Source organism: Herpailurus yagouaroundi, unplaced genomic scaffold (genome assembly GCF_014898765.1).
Source record: "Herpailurus yagouaroundi ecotype Mexico unplaced genomic scaffold, PumYag 140, whole genome shotgun sequence".
Lineage (NCBI taxonomy): Eukaryota > Metazoa > Chordata > Mammalia > Carnivora > Felidae > Herpailurus > Herpailurus yagouaroundi.
The window spans coordinates 42,224,125-42,246,306 of NW_024412395.1; the positions used below are offsets into that span (position 1 = coordinate 42,224,125).

General features: G+C 40.9%; 1 protein-coding gene across 12 annotated transcripts in view; it reads right to left on the reverse strand.

Annotated features, from left to right (window-relative positions):
• Positions 1-22,182, reverse strand: part of RBMS1 (RNA binding motif single stranded interacting protein 1) — a 224,940-nt gene that overhangs the window by 78,416 nt on the left and 124,342 nt on the right. For 10 of the 12 annotated variants that reach the window (XM_040475166.1, XM_040475167.1, XM_040475171.1 and 7 more), the window contains one exon: positions 17,006-17,181. In XM_040475166.1, coding sequence (XP_040331100.1) covers positions 17,006-17,181 — 176 coding nt within the window. The remainder of the gene's footprint in view (positions 1-17,005; positions 17,182-22,182) is intronic. The other 2 variants (XM_040475172.1, XM_040475174.1) reach the window with 1 other exon arrangement.

Sequence of the window (22,182 nt, forward strand, 5' to 3'; positions counted from 1 at the left end):
GAAATACACATAATAATAGTAAGCAGATGAGAAAAACAGGGTAAGAGAGAAAAAAAATACATATCCTGGGGGAGAATAAAGTTTGTCCCTGAGGCAAATTCTAAAGCCTTCATTTTCACTATGGCCTTTTTCAGCACTGAGTAATCCATATTCAGTGATGTATTAGAGAGGGAGTGGGAGAGGCAGAGGGAGAGGGAGAGGGAGAGGGAGAGGGAAAGGGAGAGAGAGAGAGTGTGTGTGTGTGTGTGTGTGTGTGTGTGTGTGTGTGTGAGTGAAATATGCACCTCAGAAATGGGACAAGTCCTGGGGCGCCTGGGTGGCTCAGCATCCGACTTCAACTCAGGTCATGATCTTGTGGTTTGTGAGTTCAAGCCCTGCACCAGGCTCTGTGCTGGCAGCTTAGATGAGTCAGGACGATCGGGGAGGAGCAATGCAGGTAGGAGAGGAAAAATCAACGCAGGGCTGGAAGGCAACGCAGATCTGGTGGGCTGCAGAAATACCCAAGGGTCCACCACAGCTGGAGTGAAGAGGTGGTGAGGTCAGAAAAACAGGGGCCGGGGGGCGGGGGGGGGGGGCAGTAGATAACACAGGGTCTCATAGCCATCGTAAGACTTGTGAATGACATGTAAAGTGAAAAAGCCACTTGGAGTCAATAAGCCAGGACAAGTAAGTTTACCTGTCTTTGGAGACAGGGCCAACCTGTCCATTTCGTGCAGATGTGGGCAGCAGTAGAGTACACAGATTTTAGGCACACACCCAAAGATGTTTATCTTTATGGTTCATATTGGTCCATAACATGAAAAGACAGGCTCAGATTGTGACACATCCTGGCAACTGCGTCCATGTGACAGCAGCACTCCTTGGATGGTGTGGCTGGGGAGATACATAGGTACAAGAGGGGAACGAGGGTTGCCTAATTTGCTGCTGTCTGAGATCATGTATGAAGTGCTACCTCCTCATTTCTCTTCAATGTGGTATTAAAATTCTTCCTCCTGGACATCTGTAAGTGTTGGACCCAAGGTGGAAACCCTGGTCTAGCTGTATCAGGGGTCAGAAAACCATTAATCTATAGAATAAGATCAGGGTATTCATGGATCCAATAAAAAAAATAAAACCAGTCCCCAAAAACTCATAACCAATATATCACTGCTGTCTGTGGAAGCTGAGTAAAGACTGGTGCTATTAGCACAGAGAGCCAGAGAGGAAAGCAGAGGATAGAAGGAAAGGAAACTCACAGAAACTCTAGCATGATGACCTACTTCCAGAAGAATGTTCCTTCAAGATCAAATCTGGGAACTTGTCAGGAAGTCATAGTAGAGAATAAAACAGACGCACAGCCCACACGAGGTTTAGAATCTAGAACCAGTATTTTATTTTTTTTATTTATTTTAAAAAAAATTTTTTTTTTCAACGTTTATTTATTTTTGGGACAGAGAGAGACAGAGCATGAACGGGCGAGGGGCAGAGAGAGAGGGAGACACAGAATCGGAAACAGGCTCCAGGCTCTGAGCCATCAGCCCAGAGCCTGACGCGGGACTCGAACTCCCGGACCGCGAGATCGTGACCTGGCTGAAGTCGGACGCTTAACCGACTGCGCCACCCAGGCGCCCCTAGAACCAGATATTTTAAATTGTGACTTATAAAGCCACCAAAACACAAGTGAAGTAAACTCCTATGGCTAAAACACATCTTCAGGCAAGTTACTGAATGTTTCTGGTCTTCAAACATTAAAAAGAAGGACAACTGATTCAAGGCCAAAGTGAATTTCAAGTGAGAATGGGTAGAAGAAAAGCACATTAAAACAAAACAAAACAAAACCCTTCCTTTTTCACAAGATGCCCATCAAGCTGAGTTGCTGAAAATCATGATTTTGCGTATTTGCCGATTTTAGTGTTTAATGACAGCTGAGGAACTACTGTCTTTATAGGGACACAAAGAGAAGGGACTAGATTTTCCTTTACAATGGAAATGCCATTAGATATTTTAAAATATCATCAACCTCAAATGAGCCACTCTGACAAGAATGATTGCTGTACAAACTGACAACAGAAGACGGAGCGACATTCCACATGCTGTGATTTTAAAAGGGGTAGTCAAAGAGGGGCGCCTGGGTGGCGCAGTCGGTTAAGCGGCCGACTTCAGCCAGGTCACGATCTCGCGGTCCGCGAGTTCGAGCCCCGCGTCGGGCTCTGGCCTGATGGCTCAGAGCCTGGAGCCTGTTTCCGATTCTGTGTCTCCCTCTCTCTCTGCCCCTCCCCCGTTCATGCTCTGTCTCTCTCTGTCCCAAAAATAAATAAACGTTGAAAAAAAAAAAAAAGGGGGGGTAGTCAAAGAGACAGCACGAGAAGCATTTATTTCTGCCTCTTTCCAAAAGAAGTTTGAGACTGCTGGCAAAAATATAAGCAACACTACAAGACAGAAATGGATATGGAGAGCTCAAGGTGAAGGGGAAAAAAAAAGCCAGGAGTAGATTGTTACACAGGCGAGTCCCCTGCCAACTGCCAACAGGGGATGTAAATCTGGCTCAGGACTACTACTAGGAACAGTAGTCAAAATTAAGAAGGAAATACAATAATTATGAAACTGAATGCTCACTAGAATAAAAGCAAGCCCAGGACTTGGGAGAAGTTCCCTTTGTCCCAGCCTGAGGGCCAGAAGGAACTTCCTCCTGGGGTCTTCCTAAGGGCTACTACCCCCTAGCAATGCTCGGTCAGAAGAGCACCTGGAGTCTGAGATTCCCCAGTGCCTGTGTGCGATTCTGCAAGGGCAAATAGCTATGTGGTTCATGTACTGCTTACTCTCCCTGATGACTCTGTTGTATCTAGGGATAAAATACACACTCCCTGGAACAGTGACTATCAAGTTAGGCTCTTGAAGAGATGCTTTAGGAGTTCCACCAATTTTCCATTTGAATTTTATTATCTTAGCGCTGAAAAAAACCAAACAGGAAATGCAAGCAGATGTGCGGCACAACAACCTTAAAACACAGGTAACAGCCTTCACGTTAAGTCGCTCCAAATGGAGACGCTGGGTCAATGTGTCTCCTGCCATCTCTTTGTGTACATTTGAGCTTCTTCAAAATGAATCACTGATTAGGAAAGCTATAACTCTGCATTGGCATTCTAGAAACTCAAGTCTGCGCATGCCCATTCATATAAAATTATACAAGCAACCTACACACACATCACGCTCAAACAAATGACAGACCAAGAGCAGGTACAACTAGTTGGCATACACCCTCACCATGACCTAACAGCCAATTGTATAATAAAGCTGCCTACCATGTTGACTCAGGATGAAGTGACGTCATTACGACTGGTACTGACTCTAAGTTTTAGGTGCTCCTGGTTGGACTTTTTGGTCTATCATGATGCATTTGAATAGCTGTATTATTAGGGATTCAACATAGAAACAAAACATTTCTAGTTCTCTCTAGCTTCTGGATCAAATTAATTCAAGAGGGTACTGAGATAAAATGCACTGTTAAGAAACTGTCACCTGTGCAACTGCTTATGGGTATAAATAAGCATTTTCCTGAATGCTATACAACTAAAATGGAACACAGAAATAAATGAAGTATGTTAGGTTAACAGAATGCTGTTCTGCAACTGTCAACCGGAAGTCTCAATCTCAAATTTTTGAGTTCATCAAAACTGCCTCATTGTTTTCCCTGGTCAATTTTATAAACATTAGAATTCTGTATTTACAAAATATATACTTTAAAAAAACCCCATTAGTTTGAAACAGTTTTACTGTTAAAGATTTCATTTGACTAAGGGGCTTTCCTACTAAAGAAAAATGTCTAAACTTCCCTTGCTGGAGCAGTTCTATTACAGATGTGGAGATAGTGACCCATTAGTCCCTGGAGACTGGGTGAGGCCTATCATTCCAGAGGACAGACGAGCAGCCTCACCAATTGATGATATATTAATCTAATCTGACCTAATCCTAATAGAATTGAATACAAACATTACTCTTTTCTGTGTGTGCCATGACGAGGTTGGGAAGCTCGGTGATGCAAAAAAGAACTACAAATCCTTTAGGCAATCCTTCATAAATCTAATTTCTTCCAATAGCTTTTGACAAGAGCTGGCAGTGGAGAGGTTAAAGTTAACTTCTTTGGCAAGACAGTGAAGTACAGATATTTCCTACTCATGAGTATAAAGACAGAGTTGAAGGTAGAGTTTACATTCACTCCTGAAAAGAGGCAATCAGGATGGGTGGGTGTTTCAGGAGCCAATGGGATTTATCCTAGGACTGCCACCACCTAATTTTGACTCAAAGAAAGTCACTTAATCTTCTCTGAGCCTCAGTTTTCTCAATTTTAACATTAAGAGACTAAAACAGAAGCTCTTAACTGGGACTGAATATCAGAAATTTCTAGGAGTTGGCGGTAACATTAATACATGCGAGGGTATGTTCTGAGCAGTCCACATGCACTAACCCATTTAGTCCCCACACGAACCTGGTCTTAGTATCCTGATTTTGTACGTGAGGAAACTGGGGCACACAGAGGTTGAGAAATCTGCCTAAGGAAGTTGCAGAGCCAGGCGGAAGGCTCCAGAACCTGTGCTCTTCAGTATAATTGTACGTTACACTGCCTCTCTCTATTTCTCCGAATCTATTTCTCTGAATCTTCTGACTCAGAATCTCCTGAAGAGCCTGGGCATGCAATTTTTAATTCTGGTGAGTACTCCTTGTTAACAGCCTTGACTAGAGGAGATGTAAAATTCTGTGATTCAGACTGGAGATTGATTAAATAAATAAATAAATAAATAAATAAATTTTTTTTTTTTTAATTTTTTTTTCAACGTTTTATTTTTTTATTTTTGGGACAGAGAGAGACAGAGCATGAACAGGGGAGGGGCAGAGAGAGAGGGAGACACAGAATTGGAAACAGGCTCCAGGCTCTGAGCCATCAGCCCAGAGCCCCGACGCGGGGCTCGAACTCACGGACCGCGAGATCGTGACCTGGCTGAAGTCGGACGCTTAACCGACTGCGCCACCCAGGCGCCCCTAAATTTTTTAATTAAATAAACGCTCATATTTTTTTGTCTCAATCTGACTCAAAATTAAATGGCCTTTAATAGCTAACTGCATTGTATCAAACAAAAAAAGATAATGAATAAAGGGATAGTAGGAAAAACTGAAGAAACAAAATGTTAGCTAGCCAGCTAAGCAGGAATGACTTACACAGGGCCATTTAAGTAGATGAACTATTGGAGCAAAAGCTATGCCTATAAAGGGGCCATAACAATAATATTTTCATAATTTATGGCTTAGATTTGGGGGTGACGATGAAACATTTTGGAAAACCCCCTGGAAAGGATCTATGCTCCTATCCAAATGGGCTGGCAGCATAATTTGTTTCCAGGATCACAAATGATTGCCTCTTCGCTTCATCTTTAAAGAAACAGTCCTTATGTTATCAGAGACTGGCCTTTTTGCAAAGTTGGAAGTCTGAAACTATGCATGTAAATGTGGATACTCAAATGGTTTCTCATAAAGGTTCTCTCACATTTGACACTTAATAGAGGCAGGAAGAAGCTATGGCACGAAGAGAAAATAAAGCAGACAAGTGATGCCGGTCTCATAGGCAATTTAGAGAAGCTTAAACCTGGGCTAGCCAGGTCAGTGAGTACAAAGACAGCCAGGAGAAAAAGCCCATGTCCATTGGCAGAGCCATGAACTTGGTCAGGTTTGTTTGTGTTATGAGTGTACTTCCTCACTAATTCTAGATGCCCCATTTAAGGAAACTCAGCCTCTTCTCCTCCTACTCAGTCCACATCTCTCTTAAAAAATCTCATCTTTAAAGTCTCCAACATGAAACCACATGATCCTATCAAGGGCATGGCAAAGCACGTTATCAAACAAAAAGCAACCTTTTAAAAAGTTTAAGCCCCTAATACTCAACTAGAAAAATTTAAGAAAACAGTTACATGTTGCCGGAATATACAGACCTTATTGTTGACCATGAGGGCTGTATCAATTCAAAGTTTCTATTATACTCGATTCCACTGATGAATAAACATGTTTAATCACTAGTATCTCTTCTGCACTGAAGATTCACTAGTTTGGAACTGATGCACTATTTATTTCCATTTAATAACCACACCAAAAGCACACAAACTCATAAAGCAAATGGGCACTCAATCTGAAAAGCTTCCTGTGAGTAGATGAGAATTTCCAGGCAAGAATAAAAATAAGCTCTTTCTCCTGATCCCCTTATCTGCAATGGTACCAAACTCCCAGTTTCCTACACTCAAAATCTTACACTCAGCTTTGAATCATCTTCCTCCTTGGAGCCACTCCCAGTTTTACATTCCATCAAGGGCAAATCCTAAGGCGGCATGTATCCCCTACCTTCCCAGTGAGGTACAAGCCTTCCTCTGGCATTAAAATCCCCACCGTACGGTCCTAGTGAAAAAAAGGCAGGCAGCCAGGCTAGTTCTGGCTTTAAACCTGAGTTTGAGCTGCTCATTCCCACCCTGATCAAATGCCAAGCTTTTCCTGATGCCCCAAACCACATGCAGTCACTCCCTATTTTATAATTTCTGTAGCACTTTCTTCTCTCTCTCATGACACATCACATTCTGGCCCATATGATGTGTGAAGTTTATTTTCTATGTGAGACAAGAACCTCCTTGAGGGCCAGAAATATGCCTGGGGCACCATCTAGCAAAACCAAAAGCATGATACTTACTAAATAATGGAATTTCCCACTCACTTCCAATTGTTTAATTTCTCCTCACAAGTGGCTTGGTCTTATGTTTGAAAGAGGTTTATACTTGTAGCAAAACTATAACACTATGTTGTGTCCATTATTATCTAAAACAATGTTGTTTGGATTTGTCAGACAGTGGTCCCTAAAAGAATGTTTCTTTCTGTACGTGCGCTAACCCCAGGCATCAAGCAGATGACAAATTACATACCTCCTCTGTGCTGTGTGATCTTGGGGGAGCTGCACACTCTTCAGCTAACCAGGAGCTGAGTTTTGTACAGCTAGCTACATTAAAACAGATTACTTGGTTAGATGTCAAGAAAAACGAATTTCTCCTCTAAAAACGAATTCCTCCACTATTCCTCCTCTGCCTTTACTTTGAACTTTGACCCTCTTGGCTATTGATGTGGACTTAAGGAAAGCTGATTTTTTTTTTGAACAAAATCGTACAACTATCACACCTGTGTATCTCTTTTAGGGTTCTGGAGAAGGGAGCCCTTTTTGTAGCCTGTGGTAAACAGAGGAACATGGATGCTAAGGAAGGGAGGACAGAGATGATGAACTGGCCTTTAGAGCGTATCTGGGGAGGGAGGACACACTGCGGTTCAGAGGATGGGCTCTGGAGTGAGACTGAGCGCAAGCCATGGCTCCACCAAAATCCACTGTACTCCTGAGTCATAAGAGAAAGAACCCTCTTTCAACTTCATCTTTAAAACAAGAATACTACTACTGCTCAGAGAGTTGTTCTTACAATTAAATAATCAAACTACCTGGCACAGTTACTGGCACACAGTAAGCACACATCTGATTAGCTGCTGGCATCATTCAGGTGTTTACACACTGTACAGGGTTTTTTTCATGGACATTTGTGGAATGAAGATGAGGAAAAGTGAAGAAAGAGGTTATAAATTTCTAAGATCCGTGGTAACCCAATAAAGAAATTCTAAGTCAAACTAAGCACAAATGCCAAATCAAGATTTTAGAGGCTTTTATTCCCAATGATACTATCGTCACTTTCATATAATGTTTAAACACCCCAGCCTACTGCTACAGAACTCTAAGGTTCCTATAAAGGAACATGGAATGAACATAAAGCAAATTCCATCTGCTCACAGAGAGAAGGAGTGGTTGTTCTTTTAAAAATTATTGTGGTTATGGCCATTATCTTCAGTGCTGGCTTCCCAATTAGATGCTGCTAAAACTAATATTAAAATAGGTGTGCCGACAGCTTGTGCAGTATTTGGGCAATGCAGGGGAGAACGGCTTTTAATCATGTGTAGGAATAACAAAAAGAAATCCTAAAGAAAAATGTCAATTGACAATAAGGAGGATTGGTTAAATCTTTAAAGATTCATGCTTAACAAGCCAATGTTACACTGGAGATAAATTTGAAAACAGACATCACTGAGATTTTCTGCCGAAATATCAAACATATGCATACAGTAGGTACTTGGCAATAATTAGCATCTGCAGTTTCATGTACTCATGACAATGAAACTGGAAGTCTCTTACCTATAGTTAGTTTTAATATTGCTGCAGTGTGTATTTGAATCATGGAGGGGTTAGGCAGAGGGAAGTGAGTCATGTAGTCTATCACCCACAGTCCATATTTCAAGATTTTTGTTCTAATTGTGTAGCAGTAACTCTCGAGAAGGGATTAAATACTGTGTTAATTTCTGAACATTTTCCACCACCCAATAAAAACCAACTGATAGTTCTAATGATAAAAGTGAAGGGAGAGCTAAGAGAGGTCTAAGAAAGACATGGATCTCTACTAGAAAGTAGGTACCTGTGTGGAATTTTTTTTTTATGCTGAAATTATTTTTGTGAAATTCTGGGATTTCCAAGTCTTCAGACTATGTCTTGGTATGTCAAAGATCTACTGTGCATCCCAGAATTCTTTCATACCATGAAAGGAAATCAAACAGTTAACATGCTGAACAAGAAAACCAAGAGATGAATGAAGACGAAGATGATTCAGTTAAATACACTGTTGGTCTGAAACTCTCAAATCTGTTTTGACTGCTGTTTTTAGAAAAAAAGATCACAAATATGAAATTTGGCTCAGTCTCCAATACATCGTGTTTTGCTCTTTGAGTACACAGAACCTTACGGGAATTTTGACCATAAAGAGAGACTTAGATTACAATTAGTAATGCAACATTTTGACTAAGTAATTTGGGATGCCTTTAAAAGGACGAGACAAAGTCTGAAAACTTCACATCTTAAATCACACTTTTCATCAAAATGCCCAAGTTCCTCAGCGTAAGTCCTCATTGAGTTATTCTTTACGTGACATCCTACTACGCTAGCAATAATAGAAAAATTCCAAGTCCCTGAAACTATTGCTATTGGTATTTTATGTTTTAAGAATCTTTTAGGGGCACCTGGGTGGCTCAGTCGGTTAAGCGGCCGACTTTGGCTCAGGTCATGATCTTGTGGTCTGTGAGTTCGAGCCCCGCGTCGGGCTCTGTGCTGACAGCTCAAGGCCTGAAGCCTGTTTCAGATTCTGTGTCTCCCTCTCTCTGACCCTCCCCCGTTCATGCTGTCTCTCTCTGTCTCAAAAATAAATAAACATTAAAAAAAAAAAAGTTTAAAAAAAAGAATCTTCTAGACCAAGAAAGAACCCTTGAGAGGATAAAAATTAGCTGCTTTATAGCACAAAAACATTTAAAACTTAAAAGAAATTCTGTTATTCATAATACAAATAAAATCTGTATATGGTCAAGAAGCTATACAATAGTAATAAAAACAAAAGTGGCATGCATTTTCTATGATTAACTTCAGAAAACTCGTCATAACTCAATTTCACTTTTTGGGAAGATTTTACTTTAAAAAGTGTGCCAGTGAATAAAGAAAAGGTTTTTTTGTTTGTCTGTTTTTAAAAAGACGCACTAAATGAGAGAACAAGTATTTTTCTACTGCTTTGTTTCTGTTGACTTTTCTTTTTCGTTCCTCATCTTTCAAAGGAACGAAAAATAAAAATTTGTTAGATAACAGTTTTCAGTACTCTTGTAAAATGCAATTAAAAAAAATACTAAAAATTCAGATGGCTTTGGAATACAATACAGCTCAACAGGTCCAAATCTCAATTGTCTGAGATAGACAATACCAAACAAAAAATGATCTGTTCGTCTTTCATTCTCAGTGTGTGTGAGTTACATAAAACACCACCACAATCACTAAGACACTACTTCAACTTGCTTGGAATACAACACTTAAAGAGTAAATTATACATTAAAGAGAGATCATCTCCTTGTATCAGCTTCTAATTTAGCCCTACATCAAGAGCTTTGCGTTTGGGAGACTCACACGCCTGACTTTAGAATGATGCTTAATGTAGGCAATAAAACCTTTGGTCTGGGTCTTTATGTCTGTATAGCTATCGGAATATTCCAGTATAGAATCCACATGTGGAGACAGAGGGAGAGAGAGGTATAGAGAGTAAGAGAGAGGGAGAGACAGAGAGAGAGAGAGAGAGTGCACCGCGTGAGCGTTTCTTCTCTTAAAAAATGCAGTAACTCGGTATGTTCAGGCTTCTTGGACTGAGTCATTTGGGAATACCTGAATGACCTTGGATCACCTGGCTCAACAGTCTCTCCTCAATGTGGAAGTGAGAACCAGCTCTCTTTTGGATGGAATGATTTTTCCTACTTCATCACAGGATCATTGTTTTGAATTTAGGGTCCTTCTCATTTCATGTCATTTCTGTAAATTTCAGAAGATTTCATATTTACCTGGGATTTCAGGGTATTAGATCTAGCAGGCCCGTTGTTACTTTCAGAGTAAAGACCAAAGGTAACATTATTGGGTAAAAGTTGATTAATGTTCATCACAGAATGAGTCGCTTTTAGTTTTTACCCTAAAAGTAACCTAATCATTTTGGATTAAAGGGATGATTACTCCATTTGTAGAGGAAAAACACCTTTAGTAGATAGATTTCTAATAAAAATCTAGAGTTACAGAGATAAAGATGTATAGGGAAATAACATAAAAGTTTCAAGTTGCCCATTTTCCTGATAGTTGCCCGAGTTTTTTTTCCTGTGCTTTTTCTCTCACTTAATACAACTCAAGTTTTCCCTTTATCCAGAGCTAAAAGCTTACAGTCATTTTTAATCATGCTCAAGTCCCGATATTCCTATCTCCTATGCAGTTCCAGTACCTTCTCCTCTTCTCATTTCCTACCACTGCCCTAAGTCAGGGTTGCATCATCTCTCACCTATAAGAGTCTCCTCCTACAAGCCAACCTTCCTACTTCTGGTAGAATTACAATTCTGAGAGAGGGAAAAAACAAAACAACTCACTGGATTATGCTTCTCTTCCATTACATGCACTTTGTAATTGAAGAATAAACACCAAACTTTTTAGCCTATTACTCAAGGTCTAACAATATGCCCTCAACCTGTACTTCCAGCCCCATTTTTGTCTTTACCCACACTCTCCACTCTGGTCACCAGAAGCCTTGCCAACTAGTAATTGTTGAATGACAGCTACACATTGTGCTCTTTTTTAAAAATTTTTTTAATGTTTTATTTTTTATTTTGAGAGAGAGAGAGAGACAGAGCATGAGCAGGGGAGGGTTAGAGAGAGAGGGAGACAGAATCCGAAGCAGGCTCCAGGCTCTGAGCTGTCAGCACTGAGCCTGACGCGCGGCTCGAACTCACAGACGGTGAGATCATGACCTGAGCCGAAGTCGGAAGCTCAACCGACTGAGCCACCCAGGCGCCCCAGTGCTCTCTTAAAACACCCAAGTGCTGTCCCACCTCTTGGGCTCTTTCTGAGGCCTGGAGGACCTATTATTCCACGCTGCATGAAATCTTCCCTGTCCTTTAAAGTCGAGACGCCTTCTACCTGAAAGCAATCCCAATGCCCTGGCAGTAAGGTGAACAAAGCCTTCCTCTGACTTCCCACAGAACACCGCACTCATTACAACATTGACTTTGTTCTGTTTTCATTAGGGTTGGTTGTTTATGTCTACCTTTGTAGACCATCTTGCTTCTCTGTTTTGCCTTTGTAAAGTTATATTTGAAAAAAAATACGGTAAACTTGCAGAAAACAGAAAACAAAGGGACGGGAAATAAAAAGTATTGGGTATTACAACCAGGGACATAGATGACATTAAAAAAAAATTTCCTTTTAATTAGTAACAGGCTATAATATTGTAAGTTAGACTTAATTTCACATTTACACTGAAATCATGTTTTATTGCACTTTGACATGCATTAGATATCTATTGAAAGAAAGGACAAAAATAATGGCTGACCAAGATTGGTTTGGGAATGAAAGAAAGGATACATAAGAGGAGTGGAAATATCTTTTGGTTTTTTGTTCATTTGTTCGTTTTTTTTTTTTTTTAATAGTATATTTGCCTTTATTTGCAAGGCTGCTTTATCATTTTTTTAATGTTTGTTTATTTTTGAGGGAAAGAGCATGAGCAGGGGAGGGGCAGAGAGAGAAGGAGACACAGAATCTGAAGCAAACTCCAGGCTCCGAGCTGTCAGCACAGAACCCAAAGTGGGGTTTGAACCCACGAACCATGGGACCATGACCTAAGCCGAAATCTGATGCTTACCTGACTGAGCCATCCAGGCACCCCAATACCTCCTCTTTTGTTTTAGTATCAATAGACTCTTTCTCCTTCAAAATAAGTTGTGGATACACTGAGTTATCCAGACCTTTTCATGAGATGTCATACCACAGTAACCTCTAAGCTACCTAGCCACAGCCAACAGAGACTCACACATCTATTCCTGCTGCAAACCAGGAAGAACTATACCAAAGCTTACATACAAATACTGTTTCTAAATCTTAAAAAAAGATAGTTTGGACACAATGGAAAATTTTACATGCTATAGTCATTATTAAGTCAAGAAATAAATCATGAAACCGAAACCAGTCTTTTTTAAGTGCCAAAAAAAAAGAGCCTCAAGAAGGAGGCGGGCAGTTATGTTAACTATGTTAACATAACCCACTTCCCTGGCTTTTGCAGACTTCAGGATCAGAAAAGCTGTTTGTCATTTTTTTTTTTCCACCCTTAGTTTTAAATGTAGGATTACATATAATTTAAGTTTATTCTACTAGTTAGGGTTGTGAGGAATAAAGACATGGGCATGAGGGAGACTAATATTTGTTCAATGACGACTGTGTTCTAGGCAGCAGACCAGCTCCATTCCTTAAATTACTTGATTTAATCCTAATCACAACTTTGTGATATAAGCCATATTTGACCCATTTTACTGGCTCCTAACTGAGAATTAGGTACTTGCCTACCACTGTGGTTGGGAACTCTAGGGTACCAAACACTTGCCATGCTGACCTCCATGATTTTATAACATAGGTGAGAAATCTATGAAGATGACACAGTGGGGTACATGGCTGGCTCAGTTGGTAGAGCATGTGACTGTTGATCTCAGGGTCATATAAGTTCAAGTCCCATGTTGGGTAGAGAGTTTACTTACAAAAATAAATGAATAAAATCTTTAAAAAAAAAGATACACTGTCAGCATCATATCTATCATAGATACACTGCTGAACAGTGGAACAGGCTCTTGGAGAAAAGAACAGTATAAAGATGGCTGACTGTGAGGAAGTGACACATAAAAGGAAATAAGGAGAGTTTAGTATGGTCCAAGCATGAAGGAGGCAGGATGGGCTTGGACTTAGCCTTGAAGAATCAAAAAAGGGAAACGGGGAGGCCCCTGAGGTGAGGCAGCAGCAGGATCAAATCATTCTCACTTGTCACAATGTGGGGGTTGGGGGGGAGGGAAGAAAACATTTAATTCTTCCTGCAGTGAGAAGGAAGAAGAAAGGTCATAGAATCTGCAGGACTTGGTGACTGAAAGGGTAATGGGAAATAGTCACCACTGCTCCAAAGCTTCAAGTTGAGAAGAGTAAATTTAGAAATGTGATAGCTTGGAGAGGAAGGAGATAGTGTTGAATCTGAGGTGATAATATGAGAGTGGAAAATGTGTAGAAAATAGTGGCCTTACAAGAAGATGAGGCTATAGAAGAATGAGCCAAAAAGTAAAATCAAAAGAGCAAAAGTTGACGAGAAGTGGACAAGGGTAGAAAAGAGCCAGAGAAGATAAGATAGAAGATGCAGTTTCCTTTGAGAACGTGAAGGCAAAATGCAAAGGGTTAAGGTGGCAAGAAAGTGGAAGCGACAAGAGCCCTCAGCCCATCTGTCTCGAAAAATCACCTGAGAAGTCTGAATGAGAGAAATAAAATGGTAACAAAGTCAGGCAAAGTATTTGTTTGGCTGGATGTTAGAGAAGGGAGGGAATTAAGACCGTCTGAAGGTCACGGGGTAATAGATTAATCCCTTCTGTTACTCAGATCATTCCATTTCCTAAGCTTGCTTGTTAACTGTGCTGATGTACTTTCCGAGCAGATAACCTTTCAGAAACAGAAGCAAAGTTGCAGCAGCCTGCAATAGTCACGAGGCTCCAACCAGATTTCCTACACACCTGCCACAATTTAGAAGTTACCTGGTCTGCTTTTCTCATTTAATACTCCTGGAAAATGTATCTACTTTCAACCCCTATCGCCTTACCACTATGGCCAGGCACATCTCCGCCTGGTTCTTGATGCAGATCTCCATCCGTAACCAGTTCCCTCCAGTCTGAGCCCTGTCCCGTGACCCTAACCATGTTGATCTATACTTTCCAGGGTCAGGAGTCTCTCTCTGACTAGGGTGAGGCTGCTTTCGTACTCTCGTTTCTTCTAAGATAGCATGTATATATTCGACTCCAAACATAGCTTTTTAAAAATATTTTTTGCTTTCCTCTCCTGTTCTCACAGCCCTTATATCATTCTTGTCTTAGACTTGTGCATTGTTTGTATGGAACTAGGTCACTACTACAAACATTCTTAGATATCTTTTCCCATCTTTCTGTTGGATAATACTCTAAAATAAGCCCCCCAAGTTACTTGTTTCAATTGTTGTCCCTCCTGCAGTTCATCCCTTAGGGTCAATTTATAAATGTAGTGCTAAATTTTTAATTCTAAAACATTTTTTCATTTTTAGACTTATGAATTTACACCCATCTTTTCTGAGAAGTTTTGATACCTACTTTCTAAAAAATCTCTAATTATGTCCACTGGGTTTTTTAGGCTGTGGATGAGTCACTTTTCCCATAGGATGAGTCACTTCCATGTCACCAACTAGTACTCTTTATTGGAAACAATTAAATCCAGAACAGGAATGCCCTTTTTTCTCTCTCTACATTCTAAGACACAAAATCGTCAGCAAGTCAAACTGGTACTTTTCAGAGGCTCTGTGGTAAATGGAATGAAGCTCTCAGCAGATACTGGCGTATGTATGTCTTGCCTCTGTATAAAACATATCAGGAGCACTATCATCAGAGTTAAGTATCAAACCAGGGGTTTTGCCGATAACAGGAAGGAGTGACAGTGGCAAATGTTTATCGCTGTTATTGATAATAGCGAAGAGAATGAACCACATTAAGATAATTCACACACATTAAAGAGACCAAGAACAAAAAAAAGGAGTGAATTGTCTAGGAAAAGTGAGAAAATGATCTTCTACTGCACTTGGAATATGATTTGACTCAATTAAAAAAAATTACTGGCCTAATTTTTCAAGTACATACTTACTGTGCATAAAACATGGCATTCCTCTATTATTTTATGGTTATTTAACCTCTGTGTCCTTGATATTAAAACTCACCTTACATGATTCAAAACTAGCTGAGGAACTATTTGTCTTTTGAAGTCCTCTCTCCTCTTATACCTCAAGAACTGGAGGGCTAGCTTCATTCTTTTGTTTCCTCCAGTTATATTTTTAGCTCCTTAGACTTTATGGCGCTCTATCTACCTGTAATTATGCTGCAAAAGCATAAGACGACGCCAGTAAAGACGAGCAGCAGACAAGATAGCAAAAGGCCTATTTGTGGTCTCGAACAGCTGCAATGGGGCAGGGCACGCCTGGCCAAGTTCCCTCTGACTCTGGCCAGGAATGACAAACCCCACGGGCTGGACTGGCCTTCGGAGGAGTCCCTAGCACAGGACATTATTTCATGATTTCACTGCCCCTAAAGCAAAGGGCTTCAGTCAAAGTCCAAGAAGGCTGATCAAAAGGGGAACCCAGGAAAGGCACAGGGAGGGTGCTGGGAGTGGTGGCCTTAGAGAAACCCTCCAGACCCTGAAGAACTACCACCCACCACCCCACCCTCCTCTCTAAAAACAAAACAAAGCAAAACCACCACCACCACCTCCTTATGGAAGGCCAGATGTTACTTTTAGTTCCAGTTTGGAAATACTGCTCAAGTTCTGAAACATTTTTTTTTTTCTTAAAATGATAAGTAATATATCTGTATTTTACCCAAGACAACAGAAATGAGATGCCATTAATCAGATGTTTAGAAATGGGAATGTTTTTCAGGGAACAGAAACCATTCTCAAGTGGACATTTTCTTCCGCAGTTATGTAAAACTCCTTTTTTGTAAGGGGACATTACTGTCTTTGGGTAAATAAAAGATGTTGTTTGTGTAGGCTTTTATAGCTCAAAGTGATTAGTCTTTACACAATGATCCCTGCACTCTATATACTGCTTCTGGCTCCTTGATTTAAATTAGCGCTTTCTTACTTAGTGAGTTAACGTAATTTGCAGCAAAGCAACATATTTATATTCTGTTCATTGACCACATTAGCATATAATGCATATTTACTTCGGAACTTCATGCACACGAACACATTTCTTCACAAGACTCAGAAAGGGTGGCAGCGAGAAGGGAAATTGGGATTCTGGAAGCAAGAATTCCCAAAGAGATAAGGGTGGACAACCCAGACCACAAAGCTGCAGATGCTAGTGAGAACACACTATTATTTCCTGGCCAAAATTAACTCTTACGCACGCTGAAGATACAGTTAGATGGTAACTACCTTCCCGACAAACAGTAACAGCTGAAGTTTCTCTTGTTATGGGATAGACCGGCCTCCACAGATGCTTCCTCAAAAAATGAGCAGTCCTAAAAAGGATTCAGCCATACGTTTTGAAAAAAATTCTCATTTTACTTCTCATATGCCAATGAAGTCCAATTCTACTGCGAAGGTGTTCCAATTTATTTTGTTACACAGGCATTTTGCTGATGTTAATGCTGTGTCCAAAGACTTAGAACTTGAAAACTGTCATTCTGCCGATAATGAGGATTTACACTTGTACTAAAACCTCTCCTTTAACACAATTGATGTCACTTTAGAATACGATAAAGGATAAAAGAAATATCTATCAGCTAAAAACAACCAAGAGTAACCGGTACTTACGGCTGACACAGCTTCACCAGGTCCTGGTCCGTGGTGTTGGGAGGCAGTCCCCGGATATAGAGGTTCGTTTTGCTTAGCTGGTCCCATCCTGAGTTGCTGCTACTGCTGCTGTTGTTATTACTGCTGGTGGTGCTGGGGCTGGGAGGGGCCATGGGGTGGGCTGGGACCAGAGACTGCTGAGAAACAAAGATGAGGAGTGTCAGAACACTAGCTGCAAGGTATTTAGCACCATTCAGAGGCTATAAGAGCTCCGCAACAGAATACACATACAGATCATCTTAAGCGACTTTAATATATATGTATTTTAATTTACACCTTAAAAAGGTCTGTCCATTCTACAGAAAAAGTCCTCTCCTTCAACATGCAATGAATTGTAGAATTTTATTCAGTAGAATGTTCTCCATGTGTCCCTTGAATAGGACTAAATTTATGTAAGATTAACGTATTCACACATTTTAAGGAACACATCTACTGAGACTCTAAATTAACTTGCATGAAGTTATATGATAATAATCATTTTACTGTACTGTAATTTTCTAGTAATTCAGAAATCACTAGACTTTTGAAAAGGTTTTCAAATTCTGAATAACATTTGATTGAAAGTTGCCGATAATTTTATTAAGACTCTTGGGGGAAAAAGATGACTCTTCGAGTGTAAGAAAGTTTGAGTTCAATCACAATGCTGAAATAAGGAAGCCTGCACCTCGTTCTAAGTCTGGCACACAGCTCCACTGAGACATTTGGATTAAGATTCACAGGCATGCTGCCTTTCGCTCTGGCTAAGCCTGTGAAATTTAACCCCTGTGAGAACGGTGTGGTAGCTGGAAACCTTCCCAAGTCGCACAGCAAGGAACAGAACTTGGGTAAAGCCTGAACCTAGGGCTCAGTGTGGTTTCACAGTCAGTAGGCACCTAGGAAGACTGTCTGAAACCACTCGCACCAGATAATTCTCTGTCAACCAATCGAAAGACACCACACTTCTCTGCCCCTGTGCCACACACATGACTTTTGAGGAAGTTAAATGGTTCAGTCTGAGACGGCAGTGAGCACACCCTGAAGTGTCCTCAAAGCAAATGCTCAGCAGTTTCAGACCCGGACAGGAATTTTGTCACCTCACATCTAAATGATAAATAGACTACCTAAGGACTTTACTTATACTGAGTAACAGTTTGAAAATATAAAATTAGTCCCTAGATATTAAAAATATTTTCAAATCTTATAGCTTGATTTTTACAACCACAAACAAAAATTTTAGGCACACCTCTAAGACACGATTAAATCCCACTTTGGAAAGTTCGAAAGCAGAAGACTCCTTGCGATAAATGTCACCTTGCTACCTTGTCGGCAATCTCACCTGTTCACTACAGGTATCTGGCTCTGCACCGAGTTTCTGCCATGACTGTCCTAACTCCACAGTATCCCATACACCGGGGTCCTCATTAATCTACACATGTAACCGTTTCTTCATTCCCATACTATGTATTTTTTTTTTTTCTTCTCACTGCCCAGGGGCCTTGCCAAGATTTTTATGAAGTCCAAACACCGCTTGATCTCAAAAGATTCTCTTTTAGAAGGACAATAGCAAGAAGGGTTAACAATAGTCAGTGTACAAATGAAGGCTGAACTTGAACTGGGAATATCCATGCTGCTTAACCCAAGAAAAAACATACCCGAGATCATATCCTATCAAATGTATTTGAGTTATGCCCGTAAGAAGCAGTTGAGCTCCCATCCTTTTCTCTCATCTCTGGTTTTTCTCTAGGGGATAAAGACTCTGCTTTCTAGAAGTAAAACAAAGAGTAAGCCTGTCCCTTGCTCTGCCTCAGGTGGCACCTCATATCTCCCAGGCGTGCCACACAAAGGCCTGTGTTCCTTCTCCAAAATCACTTGATACAACTTGCGTGAGCTGCTACTTGCAATTAGCCAGGCACCCCCTATTTCTCACTTCAGTCAAGTACAGAGGTGCGGGGAAGTGAGACACACATTTGCCTCCCTGTCCTGAGCCTTTGATTTGCACAAAGTACTTTTAGCTAGGCAAGGCTGAATTTTTTCTTCAATCGTCTTTGATCAATGTCGGAGAACCTGTCCTTGCCACAAAACACATGGTCACTCACAGTAGGACCCAGTATGTTCAGTGCAGCTGGTGGGGGATGAAACATGGTCACCTGGGATCAGCCTTGGACAAGTCTGCAAGAAGCCGTGGATCCGCTCCACCCCCACCCCTCTGGGGCATCACACCAACATGAAGCAAATGAACCATCAGATGGTTTAAGGACTGCATGCCAAGTCTGCATCGGCTCTAACCTCTTCTCTAGGGGGGAAAGTGGAGTGCCAGGTGTGGACTTGCAGAAGTAAAAGACACATTTGGGGGCATGATTTAGTGAGAGATTATTTGGACATGAAAGGAGTAGGTTTTTATTTTTATTTTATTTTTTTTTTTAATTTTTTTTTTAACGTTTTATTTATTTTTTGGGGGATAGAGAGAGACAGAGCATGAACGGGGGAGGGGCAGAGAGAGAGGGAGACACAGAATCCGAAACAGGCTCCAGGCTCTGAGCCATCAGCCCAGAGCCTGACGCGGGGCTCGAACTCACGGACCGCGAGATCGTGACCTGGCTGAAGTCGGACGCTTAACCGACTGCGCCACCCAGGCGCCCCGAGTAGGTTTTTATTTATGTATTTATTTTTGGCAGAAGCAAAACCATAATTTACATCTTGGAATTTACATAGCTGATTTAATATATCTTTGACGGGCCTCCCTATTTATTACAGTAACATTTTCTCACTCTGGGAAGTCGGTGTGGAGCCTATACAGCCTGTCCCTCCCTGCTTCCCCCCTAGTCTGTCCGGTGGTGGAAGAAAGTTTCTAACACTCTGATCCCAGCTGGGAGAAGGGGGTTTCTGAATGTGCCCTGAGGGGGAATGCCCTCTGGTGAATCTTATACAGAACAAGTTCAAATTCAAACGTTATCCTGATATCAATTATTTCTCAGAACTAGCTGAAGACAGACCAAGATACCCGGAAGAGAGAAGCATTCAATTGTTCTAGGTTGCCAATGTTCTATTTTCTGGTGTAGAAAATTTTAGATCAAAGATTAGGTTTATAAAACGCATAGAAATTAACAACTTAAATCCTAATGACAACTGGACACATGTATAAAGAAGAAAATTCAAACATAAAAAAGCTGGGTTTATTTGCAGAATAGGAAACTTGAGTCTCAACAGGGGTTGGATGTCAGGGCTAGAATGTGAACCCAGGTCTAATGGACAACAAAGCCAGAGGCCTCAAACAGTACTCTACATGGTACACCAGAACCGTCTATATCCTAAATGTGCTATTTGTATTATTTCATTTATCTGTGCCCATCCTTCCTGCAATCTAAAATATTAAATTCAAGTTTCTAATACCACTGGTGGCCATATATATATCTATATATATTATATATAGATCTTTTTTTTTGAGAAAGACAAAGGTGCCCTTAAGTTAATTTAATGAGTGCACAGGTAGCTTGTGTGTGCATGTGTTTAACAAAGTCAGCTTCTAAAAGGTTAGTTTTTAAAATTCTACTTTATATTTTCATTAACAAAAGAATTCTGCAAAAAATTTTTTGAAAGCTACAGCACATTACAGCTGAATACCAGAATCAGCATTTTAGAACAGCTAGACTTAACCAGGGAAGACTTAAATTCCGACTCCCAGATTAAAACGCAATTGAAATGTAAACACTGACAAGTCTTTAAGCACAACTTCAGAGCTCTGATCAATTGAAAACAGTGACACTGTAGCTATGTGCTCAATCACACAAAGAGTAAACTTAAAAAGATATATTAAAAAAAAATGCTTACCAACAGATGGTATTTTACCAAACTCCGTTTTCATTACTGGTTGTCTTTTTATATTTTGCCTTTCAAAACCCCCAACTTCCCTGGAATTTGACAAGGACTCTGTCCCCATCCCCTGTCCCCTTGGATGTCGCTAATTTATACAAATTGGACCTAATTAAGGAACCGGGTGGGTGGCTGGCTGACCACAGGTAAGCGCTGACCCATCCCACAAGAGCCTTGCCGTCTAGCTCAGCCTTCTCTGGCCTAATTTCACTGCTTCACATCAGGTCAACAAGCTACCCATCAAGTTCTCTATCCAAGAGCAGGGAAAACAAACTAATTTAGTTTTCACAGCAACATTACCTGGGCTTAATTTGCATGCCAAAATTGAGAGAGAAACAAAGTTGGTGAACAAGTGGAATGGCTGTGCATGCAGACCCTCACTGCACTCCCTGCAGGAGCGAGCGTGGGCACCAGTGGGAAGAGTGCTTGTCAGCAATCAGGGAGGACTTCCTGAGTGGATGGCTCTGAGGCCGCCATCCCGCCAGGAAGGCCCATTGGTCTCCCACCCTCACACAGGATGATCAACAACAGGCACATGGCAACTACACACACAGCAAATGAATCTATTTCCCTTTCCATCACATCACCCCCACTCCAACGCCACACTAAGTACACTCTTCTGTATATAAAAAAGTCTAAAGGGTGTTTACAAAAAAAAGGGCAAAACTCACCATGTGTGACCTAAAATATTTAGTAATCATGCATTGTGGTAGATTTCTGCTCAGCAAAGATAATGAATAAAAATGAAAATCTGACATTATAATTCTATTGCCTCGTTTCCTCCCTAATACTAACAGGCTACAAGAATTGTGCTCCCACCAACCTCACAATTGCAGTCATCTTCCCTTCCCCCTTATTTTCTAACTTCCCTGGGGACTCCAGTACATTCTGAAGGGAAACCTAGAATCTACCTCTTAATTGCCTTCAAGGCTTCTTTAAGGCTATCATCCTTATAGCTTACAGAGGCTATGATCCAAAATCCATAAGCCCCATCTCCATCCTGCCACCCCCTGCGCACACATGCTCACGAATGCACACAACACCACCACCATCACCACCCCAAACAACACATCAACTACAAGCCAGAAGCAGCATAACCATTACAGTTGCTCCTGAGAGCCGACAGAAGTTATGGAACAGTCTCATTTTCCACCAGGAAACAGCACATTATCAAACCTGACGTGAACTGAGTACCATGCAAAGACACTGCATACCACACTAACTCCACACACTGGTTCTGCTCCTCTGCTCCATAAGCTTTCAAGGTATAAAAGAAACTTAGCAATTTA